The sequence below is a fragment of the Phacochoerus africanus genome, chromosome 2 (assembly GCF_016906955.1).
Source record: "Phacochoerus africanus isolate WHEZ1 chromosome 2, ROS_Pafr_v1, whole genome shotgun sequence".
In the NCBI taxonomy this organism is placed as follows: domain Eukaryota; kingdom Metazoa; phylum Chordata; class Mammalia; order Artiodactyla; family Suidae; genus Phacochoerus; species Phacochoerus africanus.
In genome coordinates, this window is record NC_062545.1 from 192,632,829 (window position 1) to 192,652,269 (window position 19,441).

Genomic DNA, 19,441 nt, shown 5'->3' on the forward strand with positions numbered 1-19,441 from the left:
CACCACAAGAAATTATTTTTGAAATAGCAGCATGTGTTGAATGCTACCATGTGCCTAGCGCTGCAAATAAAACATTTTTAATGCATTATCGTATTCAGTCCTTGGGGAAAAATCTTGGAGGAAAGCCCTAGGTGGAAATACTGAGGCTTATTTAGCAGGATTAATAACAGCCAGGAGATGGTGAGCCAGAACTAGAGATCAGTTTATTCTCCTACTACCAGAGGTAGAGGTACCTCTTTCCCCACATGTTCTAAGAATGGGCATGTTTGCCATCTTTATAAGTATTTGCCAGTTTAAGAGCTAAAATGGCATTCATTTCATAGTTCTTAAATATCTATCTTGGATAGGATTGAACATCTTGGCATGTTTGTTGTCTATTTGCTTTTATAGTTTTATGAATTGCCTACTCAAATCCTCCACCCTGTTTTTACTAGATTGTTTATCCTTTTCTCCTTATGATGCATACATATTGTGAATAGTAACCATTTGTCATGTGTTGCAAAGCCTTTTGCCCCCATTTGTTGTTTTTTTTTTTTCAGCTTTGTTTTGTGTCTTTTGACAAGTAGGACTTTAAATTTCAGGGGTGGCAAATTTGTAGGTGCTTTATGACTGTAGAATTTTGTTAATCTCATCCCATCCCAGGAGTATATTTTTTCCCATGTTTTCTTCCATTTCATAATTTCCACCTTAACATTTATCTGAGATTATTTCGATGTAAGGATTGATGTAAAGATATTTTCCAAAAGGCTCTCTGGTTGTCTGAACAAATACTGAATAATCCATCTTTTCCCACTGATTTGAACCAAATTCTTTTCAACCATATTGATTTCTAGTTTTGGACTCTTCTTGAGGGAGTAAATCCCTGTTTAAATGATTATAATTTTAGATGTTTTAATTTATAGAGCAGGTCCTCTCCTCCATCATTGAAGTTTTTGGACAGTTTTAAAATATTTATGGTACCAAATAAACTTTGAAAAGAAGTGTCAAGTTTAAAAATGTCCTTTTAGGGACATTGAGATTTTGTTGAATTTAGAGATTAGTCTAGAAAGAATTGACAGCTTTACAGGATTGAGTGTTCCTACCTAAGAACTTCATTTTTTTCATATCTTTTCATGTTCTTTATTTGGTTTCATAGTCTTTTTCTTTTCTTTTTCATGGCTCTACCTGCAACATATGGAAGTTCCCAGGCCAGGGGTCGAATCTGAGCTGCAGCTGCTAGCCTATGCCACAGCCACAGCAACACCAGATCCTAGCCTCATCTGTGACCTACACCACAGCTCATGGAAAAGTCAGATCCTTAACCCACTAAGAGAGGCTGGGGATTGAACCCGCACCCTCACAGAGATAGCACAGGTCCTTAACCTACTGATCCACATGGGAACTTCTGATAGTTTTTTTACATATAAATCTTGCATTTCTGATAAATTGTTTCTTAGTTTGTTGTTTTGTTTGTTTTTGGCTTCACCTACAGCATACAGACATTCTCAGGCCAGGAATCAAACCTGGGCCTCAGCAATGACCCAAGTCACTGAAGTGACAACACTTAATCCTTAACCCGCTAGGCCACCAGGGAACTCCCAATAGTTTGGTTTTTATAGTTGTATGAATGGGATTTGTTAAAATTATGTATTCTAATTGATTTGTTTGCTATCTTAAATACCTTGACTTTTAATGATTTATTATTGTTCATCATACTTAACTCTTTTAAAAAGATTAGTCTGAATTCTCATGAGTTTTCTAGTCATGCATTAAACAACTTCAAATAATGGCATCTTGGGCATCTTTTCCAAAGGTTTTATCTTTCATTTTGTTTTCATTTCTAACATTTTTAGCAAGCACTTTCAGAATAATATTAAATAATAATGACGATAATTGGTCTTATTGTTCTTAACTGTCACAGGAATTTTTTTTTTTTAATTTACAATTCAGCTTGATGCCTTTGACCTGTGAAATCAGTGTTAGTCACATTAAAGAGACAATCTTCCAGTCTTTTCAAAAGGATTTTTTATTGGATTACAAGTTAAATTTTATCAAGTGCCTTTTCAACATCTGTTGAAACTGTCATACTTATTCTTTTAGCTATTAATAGAAAAAGATACAATAGATTTTGTAATAATATATCCATTGTTATGTTCCTGAGAAAATTCCCACTTGATCACAGTGAGTTTTTCTTTTAAGATAATTCTGGATAGTATGGAAGTTTCTGGTTATTTGAGTGTAACAGCTACTGGGTAAAGTCTGTATAAAAGAAATCCTCCAAAGTGAGAGATAATTATTTAAAAATGTTATCAATTTCTTCTAAAAAATTAGCCTGGTTTATGTAACTCTTATTTGGTTAATTTTGATCATTTATATTTTCATGGAAATCTATTTCTTCCAGTTTTTAAAATTTATTAGCAGATTATTCTTGCATGGTGCATTTAATTTCCTTTGGAGCAGTGATTCATTTAAAAGCATAATTGAAGAAGGAATTTTATTTTATAATCACAAGTCTCTACATATATTGAAAAAAATTCTATAATAGTTATGTGGAGGACATCATTTACCATCTTTAAATGGTGCACAGTTTTCAGAGTCTTTAGATTAGGAGCCACTATTTTTATTTTTTACTTTTTTAAGATTTTTTTTCTATTATAGTTGATTTATAATGTTCTGTCAATTTCCCCTGTACATCAGAGTAGCCCAGTCATTCTTCATTAAAGAATACATATACATTATTTTCCTCACATCATCCTCCATCCTGTTCCATCACAAGTGAGTGGATATAGTTCCCTGTGTTATACAGCAGGATCTCATTGCTTATCTACTCCAAATGCAATAGTTTCCATCTACTAACCCCAAACTTCCCTCCCCTTCCCAATTGGCAACCACAAGTCTATTCTCCAAGTCCATGAGTTTGCTTCTTTTCTGTAGTGTGTTCATCTGTGCCATGTATTAGATTCCAGATATAAGTGATATCATATGTTATTTGTCTTTCTCTTTCTGACTTACTTCACTTAGTATGAGAGTCTCTGTTTGCATCCTTGTTGCTGCAAATGGCATTGTTTTTCTTTTTTATGGCTGAGCAGTATTCCATTGTGTCTATGCACCACATCTTCTTGATCCATTCATCTGCTGATGGACATTTAGGTTGTTTCCATTGTCTTGGTTATTGTAAAATAGTGCTGCAGTGAACATATGCGTACATGTATCTTTAGGAAAGGAACTTTGAGTGTATTCCCCATGTTCCGTGTTAGCAGAGGTGACCCTGGGGACTGATGCTTTGGGGCAGGGCTCTCACTGTCTGTCTGTGTTGGGGGGAGTTCCCTCACTCAGTTTGTTAGGACCCTGGAATGAAAGGGGAGTAATGTTTGCCAGCCAGTTGATGAACTTGGGGTCCTAAACTGCTGGACAGGGACTACAAGACCATGCTGCTGTCACATACTGGAGCATAGGAACCCTGGGGAACCCATGTTCTGTGCTGGGAAGACTGGCCCAAGACAGCCAGTTATAACCAGGCAGTGGGAAGCTTAGTGTTCACATAGGTCTAAATTTAAAAATTAAAGAGTCCTGGAGTTCCCACTGTGGCTCAGTGGTTAACAAATCCGACTAGAAACCATGAGGTTGTGGGTTCTATCCCTGGCCTTGCTCAGTGGGTTAAGGATCCGGGGTTGCCATGAACTGTGGTGTAGGTTGCAGACATGGCTTAGATCCCACGTTGCTGAGGCTCTGGCTTAGGCTGGCGGCTACAGCTCCGATTAGACCCCTACGCTGGGAACCTCCATATGCTGCGAGTGTGGCCCTAGAAAAAGACAAAAAGACAAAAATAAATAAAATAAAATAAAATAAAATTAAAGAGTCTTAAGGTCACTAGGAAAGCATGATGATTTTGTGGGGTGTTTTGCATCTTGAAGAAAGAAAAAATAATTTGGGGAGTATTTGAACTCTCAAATTTTCTCACATATTAGGTGCAAGTAGATTCATTGTGCATCATTCTTTTTCCCCTTCTTTTAATATGCAGCTACTCTCCAGAGAGACCGAATCTTCAAACATTTTACCAGGAAGCGCCAAAGGGCTATGCGAAGGAGAGTCCACCAGATCAACGGACACAAGTTCATGGCCACGTACCTGAGGCAGCCCACCTACTGCTCTCACTGCAGGGAGTTTATCTGGTAAGAGGTTCCCTGCTTCTCTCCAAAAGCTGAGACTTCCTCTGGTTGTGTGTGATTTTAAGAGAAAGTGGGATCATTAAGAATTGTTTTAGAATCTTATTTTTTTCCCTTCTTACTCTAATATGTTGACCTAGAAACTTTAATCCCCAAACACAAATTATACAATTTACAGATTAAGTTTTATGTTATTTCTCTTCCAATCATTGTGGTAAAGGTGCCAATGAATCATGCACTGGTTAAAAAGCACTAATTAGAGAAAAAATAATTAATAAATAATTGACCCCTGCAGAGGAAAGAAATATCAACAGTATTGCTCTTAGAAGGCAGGAATGAGTTATGAACATTAATTGTTGCAAATAAACCAGGCACACAGGAATCTTCAGCCTTATAGTATGTAGCTGAAGGTAATAGCTTTCAGTGATCACTTAATATAATCCCTGGCATTTAAGAATTAAGGTAATTAATAGTTGAGAAATTCTAGATTATTTGGGGCAATGCATTACTGTAGATGTCACTCAAGCTTAAGTCTAAGTGGCAAATCTGTAATGTAAAGTAGATGCAAGTAATAGTTATCTTCAATGAGAGGCAACATTAAACATATTTTTTTGGAAAGAGAAGAAAGAGCTACCCCCTCACACACAGAAAACATACACCTATACACACCCTTCTCAGGAGGCAGAAACACACTTGCATGTCTGAAGCATGAAAGGAGATCTATATTTTTGTTGCAAACTAGTTACCTTCCTTAAGGCAGAAACACTTGATTCAGATTAATTTGAGTCCTGATCAATTGCTTCATATTTTGTGGGGGTTTTTGTGTGATTGCTTTGGATCTTATACGTTTTAGCAGTCAGAATTCAGGCTTAGTTTGTATTTTTGGCCTTTTAAAACAAGAATAGAGTCTTGTCTATGATCCTTTTGATGTATTCTTGGATTCAATTTGCCAGCATTTTGTTGAGGATTTTTTGTGTCTGTATTTATCAGTGATATTGGCCTGTGCATTTCTTTTTTGTTTGTCTGTGGTATCTTTGTCTGGTTTTGGTATCAGAGTAATGGTGGCCTCATAGAATGAGTTCAGAAGTGTTCCTTCTTCTGCAATTTTTTGGAATAGTTTCAGAAGGGTAAGTGTTAACCCTCCTCTAAATGTTTGGTAGAATTCACCCTTCAAGCCATCTGGTCCTAAACTTTTGTTTGTAGGGAGTTTTTAATTACTGATTCTGTTTTCGGTACTCATAATTAGTCTGTTTATATTTTCTATTTCTTCCTGGCTCAGTCTTGGGAGATTGTACCTTTCTAGGAATTTTTCCATTTATTCTAGGTTGTCATTTTATTGGCGTATAGTTGTTTGTAGCAGTCCTTTACGATTCTTTGCATTTCTGCTGTGTTGGTTGTAACTTCTTTTTCATTTCTGATTTTATCAATTTGCCCCCCCGCCCCCCCAGTGAGTTTGGCTAAAGATCTATCAATTTTGTTTATCTTTTTGAAAAACCAGTTTTTTAGTTTCATTGGTCTTTTTGTTTTTGTTTTCATAAACTTCCCTCTTAGAACTATGTTTGCCATGTCCCATAGATTTTGGATCATTGTGTTTTCATTTTCATTTGTCTCTAGGTATTTTTTTATTTACCCTGATTTCTTCAGTGATCTATTGAAGAAATCCATATGTTGATTTACAATGTCCTAATTTTTGTTGTACAGCAGTCACCTAGTCATATACATATATGTATATACATTATTTTTCTGATATTATCTTCTGTCAGTTCTATCCCAAGAGATTGGATATAGATCTCTGTGCTATACAGTAAGACCTCATTGCTTGTCTATTCTAAATGTCATAGTTTGCATCTATTAACACCAAACTCCCAGTCCATCCCACTCCCCACCCGGCTCTGGCAACCACAAGTCTCTTCTTTATTTGTCAGTCTGATCTTTTCAATTGTTTTTTTAAGTCTCTGTTTTATTTTTCTACTCTGATCTTTATGACTTCTTTCCTTCTACAAACTTTGGATTTTCTTTGTTCTTTCTCTGAATGGAAGGTTAGGCTGTTTATTTGAGATTTTTCCTGTTTCCTGAGATAATCTTGTATCACTACAAACTTCCCTCTTAGAACTACTTTTGCCGTGTCCCATAGATTTTGGATCATTGTGTTTTCATTTTCATTTGTCTCTAGGTATTTTTTGATTTACTCTTTGATTTCTTCAGGGATCTGTTGGCTGTTTGGTACCACTTGTTTAAGCCTCCACTTGTTTATGTTTTTTACATTTTTTTCTTGAGGTTGATTTCTAATCTCATAGCATTGTTGTAGGAAAAGATGCTTGATATTTCAGTTTTCTTAAATTTACCAAAAAAGAACGGATATATGGATATGTATAGCTGAATCATGTTGCTGTACATCACAAACTAACATAAATCAACTATAATTCAATGAATTTTAAAAAAGAAATGACATTAAAATTTGTACTCAATTTAAAAATGAAATATTTTTTTTTAAAAAGAATAGAAACTTGTCTAAACCAAATGTTCTAAAATGACTCTTGATTTGTATGAAGCTCAAAACTATAGTCTTTAGGAAAAGATTTCTGTTCCATTTTTTGATGAAAAAAATCAGCAGCTCTGGCAATTTTGAGCCAATTTTCCTTCTCTGAAGCAGTCTGCATGCTCCAGTTAGCTATAGACACACCTCTTCCTGGGTTTGCCTAACCAGAAGGGTGACTGACTCTTGGTGTTTATTTCATGTCACACCATTCTGCTTCCCTCTTTACATGACCTATCTGCCCCTGAAGACATTTGTGGTGACAACCTGTGATCTCAACTAACGTTCCTAATGGAAACTTACTTGAACATTTCACCAATTTTTTTTTTCACCAAAGAAACTTGAATACCCACCTAACTGGCCCCATTTCACATACACATGCAGGCACACACACACACACACACACACTCTCTCTCTCTCTCTCTCTCTCTCTCTTTTAAAATAATGGCGTATGTGTCACATATGATTAGGCATATGGACTCTGGTGTTCTGTCTCATCACCAACTAGTTGTGTGAACCTAGACAAGTTATATATCCTATCAGTGTCTCCTCATTTGCAAAACAAGAACAAAAATTTTATATAATAAATTTTATTTGCATTCAGAGTACCAGGCACTATTCTAAGTATTTTACATTATCAACTCTTTTACCTTCATGATAACCCTATGAAGTAGGTGCTGTTACCATTATACCTTTTTATGGATTAAGAACAGTGGCTCATAGAAGTTAACGACTTGCTCCAAATCACAACCAGGCCATTCAGCTTCAGGATCTGTACTCTAGGCCATCCTGTTTTGCGTGCTACCTCACATGGCTTTGCGAGGATTGAATGAAATGGTATATGTCACTGCCTGGCTCAGTTCCTGGCAGGTCCTACAGGCTCAGTAAATTGTTATGAGAATTGTATCATCATCCCCCAAAGACTGCATTAGGGGGAGACAGAGATGGAAGCTGTGAGCATGATGGTTATATTGTGGCCACACTTCTGCTCCCCAGTGGACTCCAGGGTGATATGGACACAGGAAGGAGGGATGATGCCTCAGGACAGGCAGCTGCAGTGCTCTCATTTGTTTATATCCGTATGTACCCTCTGCATTCTTTACTTCACCTTCTGTACATCTTTGCATGTATGTGAGAGAAGATGCTAAATAAGGCAGTGAAGGGACACTTGAGGCTCAGGCTCAGTCACACACACAGATGAGAGTTTATTTTCATTAAGGACTTGGAAGATTACCATAGAAGTGGGTAGAATGAGAATGGCCAGTACTCATTTGTTTATATGATCTGGAGTGTTCTAATTCATCAGTTTCCTCCTTGACTTGTGGTAACAAACAAGGGCTCAAAAAGGACATTACCTTTGCTGCTTCTCTGAAATTGTGTTTTTTTCTAAAGAAACAAGAGTATGAAAGTTGTTTTCCTGAAGTACTGTAATTATAGGAGCATTGTTGCTGAAATATTTGACTGATGGTTACTTTTTCTCTATTGTCTTGAACAGGGGAGTATTTGGGAAACAGGGTTATCAATGCCAAGGTAAGAACATATTTTTTTATAAAACTATGTTAAATCTTGCTCCTGTGTTAAAAAGTGATTATACTAAGAGGAAACAGGATATATTCCATTAGTATCTTGATAAATAACTCTGAGAGTCAAATGAGACCCCCATAGTATTACAGCACTTTAATTTTGGTTAAATTTTGGCTATGTCTTTTTTTTTTTTAAATGGTCATACTTGTGGCATATGGAACTTCCTAGGCTAGGAGTCAAATTGGAGCTGCAGCTGAGGTCTACATCACAGCCACAGCAACACCGGATCTGAGCCTCACCTGTGATTTTACAGCAACACCGGATCTTTAACCCACTGAGTGAGGCCTGGGATCAAACCCTCATCCTCACAGAGACAACATTGGGTCCTTAGTCCACTGAGCCACAGTGGGAACTCCTGGATATGTTCTTTTGTAGACAAAGTAGAGGGGATGTTTTTATTTCTGAATCCAGTATGCCTAAGTTTACTTGTTTAAAGTTTTGTCTCTGCAATAACATGAATGTACTAAAAGGTAATGCTGTTTTGTGAGCAGTACCCTTGAGTCTTGCAGATATTCTTTTGGTTTTTGTACAGTCCCTTTGTCAATAGGGATGAGAAGTAGCACAATGCTGTTTTTTCTTCACCTGCATTGGAAATAGAAGCTATTATCCAAGTCGCTTTTTTGATTTTCTGATTTTTTTTTAATGTGAGATTGTTCAAAATTAAGCTGTTAAGGATCTTGTAAGTGATTATCCATTCAGCTTATTTTTGATTTTCACAATTCTAAGATAAACTCAATTTATTAGTGTTCTGGCAGATTCAGAATGAAATAAAAATGGGAAGAATAAAAGAAAACTCATTTAGTCAGGCGGGGTTGGGCCTCCCTCGTTGAGTTTTAGCATCATCTCATGGTTGATATATATGGTACCTATCTTCTTGATTTATACTCTACAGATGATAGGTAAAATTGTACTACCTATCCTAGAGTGTAAACTTATGTGTAAATAAAGAGGCCCTGCCTTCTTTTCTGGAGAAGGTGAAGTGAAACATTATTTCCCTTAGAACAATAGAATAAAACAGCTGTTGGATGTAATTTTGACTTTAATAGGTATGAACAATTCTATTGAGTTCTCAAATTTAGGAAAAAAACTGAATGTATAATTGATATGACAATAGTAATTGACCTTATGCTATTAATTTCAGTCCCAAATGAAAATATAGTTCGCAGGTCAGAATCAATGTCACTTTTTGGCTTGGACCTCTCCAGCACAGGCATAAGTCCTGTCCATCTTATACATATAAAGATAACTTAAGAACCTCTTGATAGACAAGGTTACATTTTTGAGTGAAAAAAATGCATGATTTGTGATATATCTATTGTTTTAATTTATTTCTTCTTTGGCCTCTGGTGCTAGATATTTGAAGAGCTGATTTTCATTGGGTCAACTGTTTTTAAAAGAGCAGGAAAGAACATTGACCAGAAAACATGAGGACACTAATTTCACATCTTTCTAAGGGATATAAAACCAAATGCCTAATTGGAGAGCTATAGCAACCATGCTAACACTAATCAAAAGAAAAGAGATAAAGCAGATTTCAGAACAAGGAAAATTATAAGGGATAAGGAAGGGCATTATGTAATGATAAAAGGGGTCAGTTCTCCCAGAACACATAACAATCTTTAACATATATGTGCCTAATAACAAGGCATCAAAATACTTAAGGCAAAAACTGATAGAACTGCAAGGAGATACAAACAAAACTAGTATTATAGTTGGAGACTTCAGTAGCTCAGCAATTGATAAATCCAGCAGGCAGAAAATCAGTAAGAATATAGTTGACCTAAACAACACTGTTACAACTTGATCAAATTGACATTTATAAAATATTCCATGTAACAGCAGCAGAATGAATGTTCTTTTCAAGATTGGTAGAACATTTACCAACATAGACCATATTCTGGACTGTAAAACAAACCTTAACCAATTCAAAAGAATAGAAATGATAGAAAGTATCTTCTCAGACCACAATGGAATTAATCTAGAAATCAATAATAGAAAGAAGCTAGAACCTCCAAATATCTGGAGATTAAACAACACATTCTAAATAACACTTTTTTTTCCCAAGAGAAAATAAATATTTTGAATCAAATGAAAATATGATTTATCAAAATGTTGGGAATGCAATGAAAGCAGTGCTTGGAGGAAAATTTATGGTATTAAATGCACATATTAGAACAGAAGAGAGATCTATAATCAGTAATCTAAATTTTCATCTTAGAAAGAGAAACTTAAGCTTGAAGCGAGCAGCAGAAAAGAAGTAACAAAAGTAAGAAAGCAATGAAATTGAAATTAGGAAAACAATAAAGACAATCCACTAAACCAAAAGATAGTTCTCTGAAAAGATCAATAAAACTGATAAACCTGTAGCCAAGCTAACTGTAGTGGTCATGGGGTGGGGTGGGGGGCTCAGAATATAAGATCCTTTTCTCTGTGAAGGATTCCCTGATATAAAAAGACCAGTTTTCTAGGAATTTTTAAATTTGTTTCTCCTGAGAGTTCAATCTGATGGAAAGCTAGATTGTTTTAATGATAGTGCTATTTGCTGATATATCATCTGTCTTTATGTACTTAATCCTAAAAACTTCCATATGTCTTGAAAGATCTTAACAATGATGTGTATTTTTATATTGCTTCATTGCACATGTTCAGCCTTTAATGGAAACTGGACTCTGTCTGCACTCTATCAGTTATGTAAATGAAAATGAAAACAATGTTATTTATAAAGTTCTAACTAATTCAAACAATTGATTAAGTCATTCTGCAAATACTTAATGAATGTCTAGTTTGTTCAACTCATCATACTGGCTGGGAATCCTGAGGACGTGGGAGGCTGTATGTGAGAGAGGCAGGCTAAAGGTTGTAGGAGGTCAGAGGAGAGAGAGTTTCAGTCTGGAAGGGGAGCCATGGGGCATGCATTTTCATAAAAGAAGAGACATTTTTCCAAAGTCATGCCTTGTTATACATTTAAGATTTAGTTAAGTGATAAGAAAGAAAGATCTTCTAGGGACTGAGAAAGATATGGACGGATGGTGGGGAGAGTGAAGACTTGCTCCAGAAACAGCAACTTTAGTTTGTAATGGAACAGAAAGCTCTCAAAGAAAAAGGTGATAGGTGAGTCTGGGGTAGGCTTGGGAGAGCCTGAAACCCACCTGGGAAATTCCAATTCTATTTTGACTGATAGTGAGACACCATTGAATGCTTAAATCATGGGGCCTCTGCAGGTGGGGTCAGAAAGGCTTAAAGCCAGGAAGGATGACACTAGTTCTGGATTTGAGTAGGAATAGTTTGAGCATGAGCAAAGGCCTGAGTTAGGATGATGGTAACTGATGTGGGCCCAGCATCTCAATCAAGCCACATCGGCATGGCACAGCCCTTGTCGATGCTACTGAAACTGGCTAAACTGTCAGCCTCTGATAAATGTATAATCACTGGATTTAATTTCCTAGTGTGCACCTGTGTTGTCCATAAGCGCTGCCATCATCTAATTGTTACAGCCTGCACTTGCCAAAACAATATTAACAAAGTGGATTCAAAGGTAAGATAGCAGCATTTTGCTGATTAAGTGCCTGCATGAGCTCCTGTGTGCACATCCCCTGCCTCCCTCTCTGGCTCTCTTTTTCTCTATCCCTCATTCCATCTTTCTTCTTCTCTCTCCCTCTTCTCCCCACTTCCCTCCAACACTCCTTGAAGGCAATGGTGATATCAGAATTGAAATTTCTCCCTTTTTGTACTATAGCATTTATATTTCTAGACTTACATAGCTTAGCCTATCCTTGCGACGACTCTATTAGTCATCAGCTGGGTAAAAGCTCTAGGGATTAGCTCTGCTTATTTGGAGAGAGATTTATAATCATGAAAAGATCCCTGAGTTTAGTAGCAGATGACTGGGATTTGAATGCAGAACCCAGCCTCTTCTAGGTAGCTTCTCTCCTAGCTTCAATCTTAAAACGGGATCATACTACAAGGTAGAACTGATATGTGATATGTATGTTGTTAACTGTACATTGCACTTCCTAAATAAAGTGATGGTTGGCTTCCTCCAGCCTCTGAAGGAATTTCAGGGATGATGTGTATCTATACATAAATGCTTGAACCTCCCTCTTGCCACTTGTATCGCATCCAGCTGGGGTGGGTATACTAAATTCTGGAGGCAGAAAACAGGTTGAGTATCACTGACAAGTAGCAGTGGATTTACAGATGCATTGAAGAATCTGACTCTGGAACTCAATGGTTCTTTACAGTATACACACAGGATGGTTACAGAGTACACGGAGAGACATGAGAAAGAGGGTGCCAGAAAAGTTTCACGAGGAGTAATACTGCCTCACTTTGTGTTATGTGTAGTTCCACTGTTGTTATTTCAAACTGTTATTCTTGTCTCCAACTGTGGTGTAGACTATAGAGCATATGCCTCGTCTAATTATTTGCTGGAAACAGTATGTGAGATTGCACTTCATCTGAAAGTGGTTGTATGTGAGATAAAAGCAGAATCTTTGCACTCAGATATGAAAATACAAAGACAGACAGTGTCTGGAAGGGCTGACTAAGATCACCATTGAATGTCACTTTGGAATGAATTTCTACTGTGATTCCCTGTCCTCTGGGTGCCCTCTCCCCAATCCCTGTCCTCATAACACAATTTCTATAAGAACTTATGATGATAGCAAATGTATGTTGTCTATGACAGACTCAAATTAAAGGGTTCTAAGATGGGCATGTGGGCATTGGCAGGAAGAGAAATACAGCTGGAATGTAAAAGATGAAATGAAAATGTACATTTCTATTAATCTCCTAAAATGATGAACAACCTATTATATAGCACAGGTGTCTGTCCAGTCTTTCTCATTAGAAAATATGCTTAGTCTGCTTAGTAAGGCCTGAGTAATTCATCGTGGCTGAGCAGTAAAATAATACACCCAGCTCAAGTGTCATAGTACCATTTTACCGCAGGTGAACTGCTGTTACAGTTTCCGCAAAAGGTGTTGGTATGGAATTTCAGCTCTTGCCCTCCTGTTTCTTTCTTACAGATTGCTGAGCAGAGGTTCGGAATCAACATCCCACACAAGTTCAGTGTCCACAACTACAAAGTGCCAACATTCTGTGATCACTGCGGCTCCCTGCTCTGGGGGATAATGCGACAAGGACTTCAGTGTAAAAGTGAGATGCTGGGATGCCTGGTACCAACTTCTTCATGAGAGCACCATGGTGCTACGAGCTCTCAGGATTCTTTAGTTCGGAATCTGACTTAGGACCATTGGTTTTAGATACTTTGTACATTAATGTCTTAGTGGTTCTATATTTATGTGTTCTTTGTCAGGCACATAAAGAGAGCTACATGTGATCCACATATTCCCTAACTAGGGAATATTAGTTGCTAAATTAAATATTCCATTTAGTTAGCTAGCCAGCTGGCCATCATCTATTTAGTGCTGAGTACAGGCTGTGTATTTACAAAGGTACTTGAAAGAGGTAAAAATGAGATCTGGTCAGAAATGAAAGGTGGTAGGAGGTGAGGTGGCCGGTGGAGTAGGTGGGGTTATGAGTAAGAACTGGCAGGAGAGTTGGTCACCAGAGATAAGCAGGAATTTAGTTATAAAAGCATAACTAGAGCTGCCCTGCATCTTCTCAAAGAGCTTGATAGATATCAGAGGAATGATATTCAGATGGAATGAAGGACACAAGCTTTGGCCATGGGCTTTCACTTCAGCAGCTGTGCCCAGTGGAGCCTGAGTTTGGAACTTGTGCCTCAGCAAAGGGGCAGGGGATGAGAGCTTATCCTTGCCCTGTTAGGAGTTGAGGGGCTGTTGGCCTTGAGTCATCTCCCACTGAGGGTTGCTGTGACAATTTGGCTGTCATAGGGTGCACTGTCCCCTGCTGAAATATATGAGAATTTCAGCCTGAAGCCTTAGACACACTCTGAGTCACCAGAGAAGGCAGACTTTGTGTCAGTAAAAATGGCCTGGACTCACCAAGTCTGCTTCTCTTAACAAAAAGGGGCTGATCACTTGTCTTTAAGAAAGGCAAATTCTCTCATTTCCCCAGAGCACCATTTAATTATTCTTTTCTCAGAGATACATGGAATCATTCTTTTTCAACTAAAACAGCAGCCGACTCACATATAGCTTTGTTTCAGGCACTGCTTGACCATTAGCTGGATGCTGTCACCTGGGTGTGCTTTTGTATGGTTGTTGCTGACCTGCAGAGCCAAGGCTGGCGTTCATTTACATCATTCTTGTCCCTGGTGGTACTGAGGGTGGCAGGCCTGCAGGGTTCTGGCTCCTGTAATTTTTGCCTTTCTTGTCATGTGGTGCTTCAGAAAGGTGACTGCAGGCTTGTATGTCTCTGCATCAGCCTTCCTGAGAGAGGTGGCTTTCCTAGGAAGCTATGAAGCTTAAGCCTCAGAGCTTCATTAGCTCCAAGAACCTTCCAGGCTCTCTACTTGACTGAATATTCTTCTTCTTAGAAAGGGCAACCCTAAATTGCATAAATTCAGGCCCCACAAAACCTGGATCTGTGCATGCTTCCAAAGATGGGCTGACACACCCCAAACACATATTTTGCTGCGTCATTTCTACCCCCCATCAGCAGGGCCCAGGGCAAGAACCCATATCAGAACTTTGCGCTGATTGAACCTCGGTTCTTTCATCATCCCAACTTAGCATCCTGTATACCAGGAGCCTAGTTTGCTTCACTCTCCTCTTCCAACTGCCACTTACTTTGACCTTTAAAAAAGTTACTTTTTTTTTTCACCCATGAAGCCACAGGCTGCAAGCCCCGAGAAACACAGCCCCACACAGGATACCGCATTCTGTGCTATGAGGGTTACCCAAAGGTAGCGCTCAGAAAGCTTTACTTAGAGGTTTTTCTCTCAGAAGCACCATCTTGTCTCAATAGCCATCTACATGTGACTTTAGATTGCCACCTTCTACTGAGAAACACAAGGAACCATATAAAGGCACTTGGCATGATTCCTTGTTATTCAGGTGGCAGAGCTGTCGCTATGATGAACATTTTGAATTGTGCTGTGAAATCAGTGATGACTGTTAAAATATGATGTAGGTCAATGTCTTTCATCAGGTCACGACGGGGGAGAAAAAAAGGTATTTGAAATTTATGATTCTTCAGTGTACAAGGCTTTCTGCTTCTGCACAAAACAGAAATAGAGAAAATGTCAGGGATCACTGTGTCAGTTTAGTTTGATGAGAAAATGGCATTGTTCAGCCTGTGCAGTTCCTCGCTCACAGTCTTTCAGGTTCTCACAGTTCTTTTTCACAGCCCCCATGGACACGGCTCCTTTCTCAATGTGGATCCCTTCTCCTCTTCCCTCCAGTATGTAAAATGAATGTACACATTCGGTGTCAGGCAAACGTGGCCCCGAACTGCGGAGTAAACGCGGTGGAGTTAGCCAAGACTCTGGCGGGAATGGGCCTCCAACCCGGAAATATTTCTCCAACCTCGGTGAGATTTTGCTGTTTTTTTTCCCCCTGTGTTGTAATTTAGATGTTGTTCAGATGTGCTGAGCCCTGGTATCATGTGTGGCATAATCTCAGCAAATACAGTAAACAGACTGATTGCATTTTGAAAAAGCATTTTGTTCCACAAATAAGATTCTCTGCACAATTATATGACAAAGAATAATGAGCCTGCAGATACAGCAAGAAGCAGAAAAAGGACCTTTTTTTTTTTTTTTAAATCAGTTTCCTGTCATTGTGGTCGGGTGAAAAGCCTGGAATCCAGGGGCCTGACTTCATGGTCTTGGCAGGGGCCCCAGCAGTGCAGTTGACCAGTAAATGCAGGGCTCTGCTTCCTCCTCTCTGAAGGAATTGAACTGGAAGACCTGGGCTTCTCCACAGCCCTGGAATCCAGTAGTTGTGCAGTTTTTGTTTATAGATCAAGAATTAATCTCAAATTCAGCAGCAGCCAGAGGCGGGGGTGGGGGTGGGGTCCTTCCTCTCTGCTCTTGGGAGTGGGTGGAGCGTATCTACCGCTGTGGATGTGTTTTGTCCTGTCACCTCCCTGGGTGATCTCCACCTGCTGTTGTCCTTTAGCACCTCAGCCACAGCCCAGGCCTCTATTGCTGCCTTTCTGGCCAGGGCATTGCGGAGAACTAGGACGGAGCCATGATTACTGTTGTGGTTTCTCAAATGTGTAGCTTGAGGTCTGGTTTGGGAAAATTCTAGATTTAATGGTCACATATCTCTGGGAAGTGGATATCTCTTAGGAAGGGAAGTGCTGTCACTGTCAGGTTCTTGGTTATCCAGACAATGTCATCACTAACCACTCCATTTCCTTTTTACTGAAAGGCCCCCCGCCTGGTAGGTCAGGGGCTTAGACTGACATTATATATCTTGATTTCAAAGGCACTGGCACAGTCCTTCAAGTCTGTGTGTCTTTCTTATGCACAGGCAGGCAGGATGCTATACCGTGTGCGGGATTTCTAATGCATGGGACAGCTGTGCCTGAAGATCACAAGATAAGGATTTCAGCCTGCCCCAGGCTTTTGAAACACCCTGGGGATAAGCTGGGCAATGTGGCACCACCTCTAGGAATAGGCAGGGCCACTTGTCACTTGAAACAAGTATCTTTATACTGTTCTGAAACTTAATAGTGAGAAAACCTACATTACCTGTTATTTGACAGTTCAACATTAAAAAGAGACATCTTTAGTCAATCAAAAGAGAAGAATGGGTTAAAAAAAAAAGATTGAGAAATACTGGCTTAGAGTCTTCTGGCCAGGGCCAGCCCAACCAGGGGAAGTATTTAAATGGAGGAAGTGAAATTCAAGCTGGTAAAAAATTTTCTTTTTGAAAACTTTATTGTTAGAGATCTTGAGGAGAGACCATTAAAGCAATTGGATTTTTTTTTTTTTTTTTTAAAGGGCTGCACCTGGCAGCATATGAAGGTTCTCAGGCTAGGGGTCGAATTGGAGCTACAGCTGCTGGCCTATTCTACAGTCATAGCAATGCCAGATCTGAGCTGCATCTTTGACCTACACCACTGCTCACAGCAATGTGGATCCTTAACCCACTGAGCAAGGCCAGGAATGGAACCTCTGTCCTCATGGATGCTAGTCAGATTCGTTTCCACTGAGCCACAACAGTGGATTTTAAAACTGATCCATCTATTATCTTCAGTCACTGTTTCACTGGGTGGAGTAAGTCAAATCCTTGTAGTTTCAGGCTATCGTCTAACTGTGCAAACATTACTTAGAAATTGTCCCTGATGAATTTTTTATTTTTTTAACCCCAATATTTCAAATGCTCCCAGATGTTAGATTTTTGGTCTCTTGGCTGGTGGCAGTTTGTCTTATAAATATCCCAGGGAGGACATCTGCACATCACCTTGCCTTTATGTAGCACCCTCACCAGGATGGGGCTTGATAGAGTGGGATGAGGCTGGAGATCTCACTCAAGAGGCCACATCTACTTCCCATTCTGTGGGCTGCAATTGGAACTCTCATTGTGTTGGTGGTTAACCTTTTATGAGGGCAAGTAGACCATATATCAGAAATCTTCAAAATTAACACTTTAGTCCAAAGAGTTCCCTTTCCAGAAAGTTATCTTAAGAAAATAGACAATTATGATGATCATGACAGTAATGATGACAACGCAACTTGGGTTTATTGATCTAAGAGCTTTAGGTGTGGTTTTTCATTTGCTCCTCATAACAACCCATATGGCAGGTGCTATTACATCCCCTTTGTTAGAAGAGGAAACTGAGGCACAGAGAGGTAGATAACCTCGTGGGGTTAGGTTGCAAAGCCTGCTGGAGAGCCTGGATTCCTAATCACCCTGCTTTGAAGATTTACATGCAAGTGTAGTTACCTTGGGTTATTTATACTAGTGAAAAATGAAAGACAGGAGTTCCTATCGTGGCACAGCAGAAACAAATCCGACTGGGAACCATGAGGTTGCTGGTTCTATCCCTGGCCTCTATCAGTGGATTAAGGATATGCTGTTGCCGTGAGCTGTGGTGTAGGCTGCAGACGCTGCTTGGATCTGGCGTTGCTGTGGCTGTAGCTGTGGCTGACAGCTGTAGCTCTGATTAGACCCCTAGCCTGGGAACCTCCATATGCTGTGGGTGTGGCCCTAAAAAGAAAAAAGACAAAAAAAAAGTGAGATATAATCTCAATTTCCAACAGCAGGGGAATTCATAAGTCAATTGTTATATATCCATAATACAGAATATTGGACAGCCTCTAAAACTCATGCTCTTGAAGGACATTTAAAGATATGGAAAATATGCATGACAAAATATTGAATAGAAATGTGTGTTATGAAACAATTTTATTGTATTTTTAAAAATGAATCAAGTGTGACAATAGATGTGTTTATGTGCGATGTTTTTATTTTTTGTTTTTTGAGAAAGCTGGAGATTATAGGTATTGTCAGCCTTATCCTTCATATATTTGTTCGTTGTTCCAATATTTACATTCACTTTCATTTCTCTTTAATGATTGAAAGTATTGTATATAAAATGTTACCTCATTCTGGTCCTGGTGTGGAGCGGTGTGGTGGTACATGAGTCTCTGAGCAGACCTGAAAACTGCTCTTTGCAGAACATGGACACCAGGTGGAGCTCTCAGAACCCTGCCACCATGTAGAAAGCTATGGCAAGAAACTGGAGGGACCAGAGTGAGAGATTTGTTTTTTTATACACTCCCATTTGAGCACAAACTGAAACTCAGTGGTTTAGATATATTTTTAAATGATTCTCTCCCAAATGCAGTAGGCACAGATCAAGAGCCAGTGCTGAAGCAGTTTTGAAATAGCAGAACCTGATCACATGCCAAGCTGAATGTATCTTTCCCCACGTGTTGTAGGGAGGGTTGAAGCTGCAAATAAGGTCTTCTCCATCCATAAATGCTTTCTGCTCCACTGTGATTTCTGACTCGATGTATTCCTGCTCTTTGTAGAAGCTTGTTTCCAGATCGACCCTAAGACGGCAGGGAAAGGAAAGCACCAAAGAAGGAAATGGCATTGGGGTTAATTCTTCCAACCGACTTGGGATTGACAACTTTGAATTCATCCGAGTGTTGGGGAAGGGCAGCTTTGGGAAGGTGAGTCTTCGCTTCAACTCATTGGGTTAGAGGAAGCATGCTTTATGTGTATTGTTGGCATGTGCGTGTATGTGTACACACACCCATTTCCCTTTCTGTCTCATGCGAGCTCACACC

At 39.0% G+C, this 19,441-nt stretch overlaps 1 protein-coding gene across 14 annotated transcripts in view; it reads left to right on the forward strand.

Moving 5' to 3' along the window:
• PRKCH (protein kinase C eta) overlaps positions 1-19,441 on the forward strand; it is a 229,650-nt gene that overhangs the window by 114,203 nt on the left and 96,006 nt on the right. For all 14 annotated transcript variants that reach the window (XR_007133208.1, XM_047767479.1, XM_047767483.1 and 11 more), the window contains exons 3-8: positions 4,001-4,151; positions 8,177-8,211; positions 11,712-11,800; positions 13,293-13,422; positions 15,596-15,723; positions 19,181-19,324. Coding sequence is in view for 13 of the 14 variants with exons in the window: in XM_047767479.1 (XP_047623435.1) it covers positions 4,001-4,151; positions 8,177-8,211; positions 11,712-11,800; positions 13,293-13,422; positions 15,596-15,723; positions 19,181-19,324 (677 nt within the window). In the remaining variant the exon portion in view is untranslated. The remainder of the gene's footprint in view (positions 1-4,000; positions 4,152-8,176; positions 8,212-11,711; positions 11,801-13,292; positions 13,423-15,595; positions 15,724-19,180; positions 19,325-19,441) is intronic.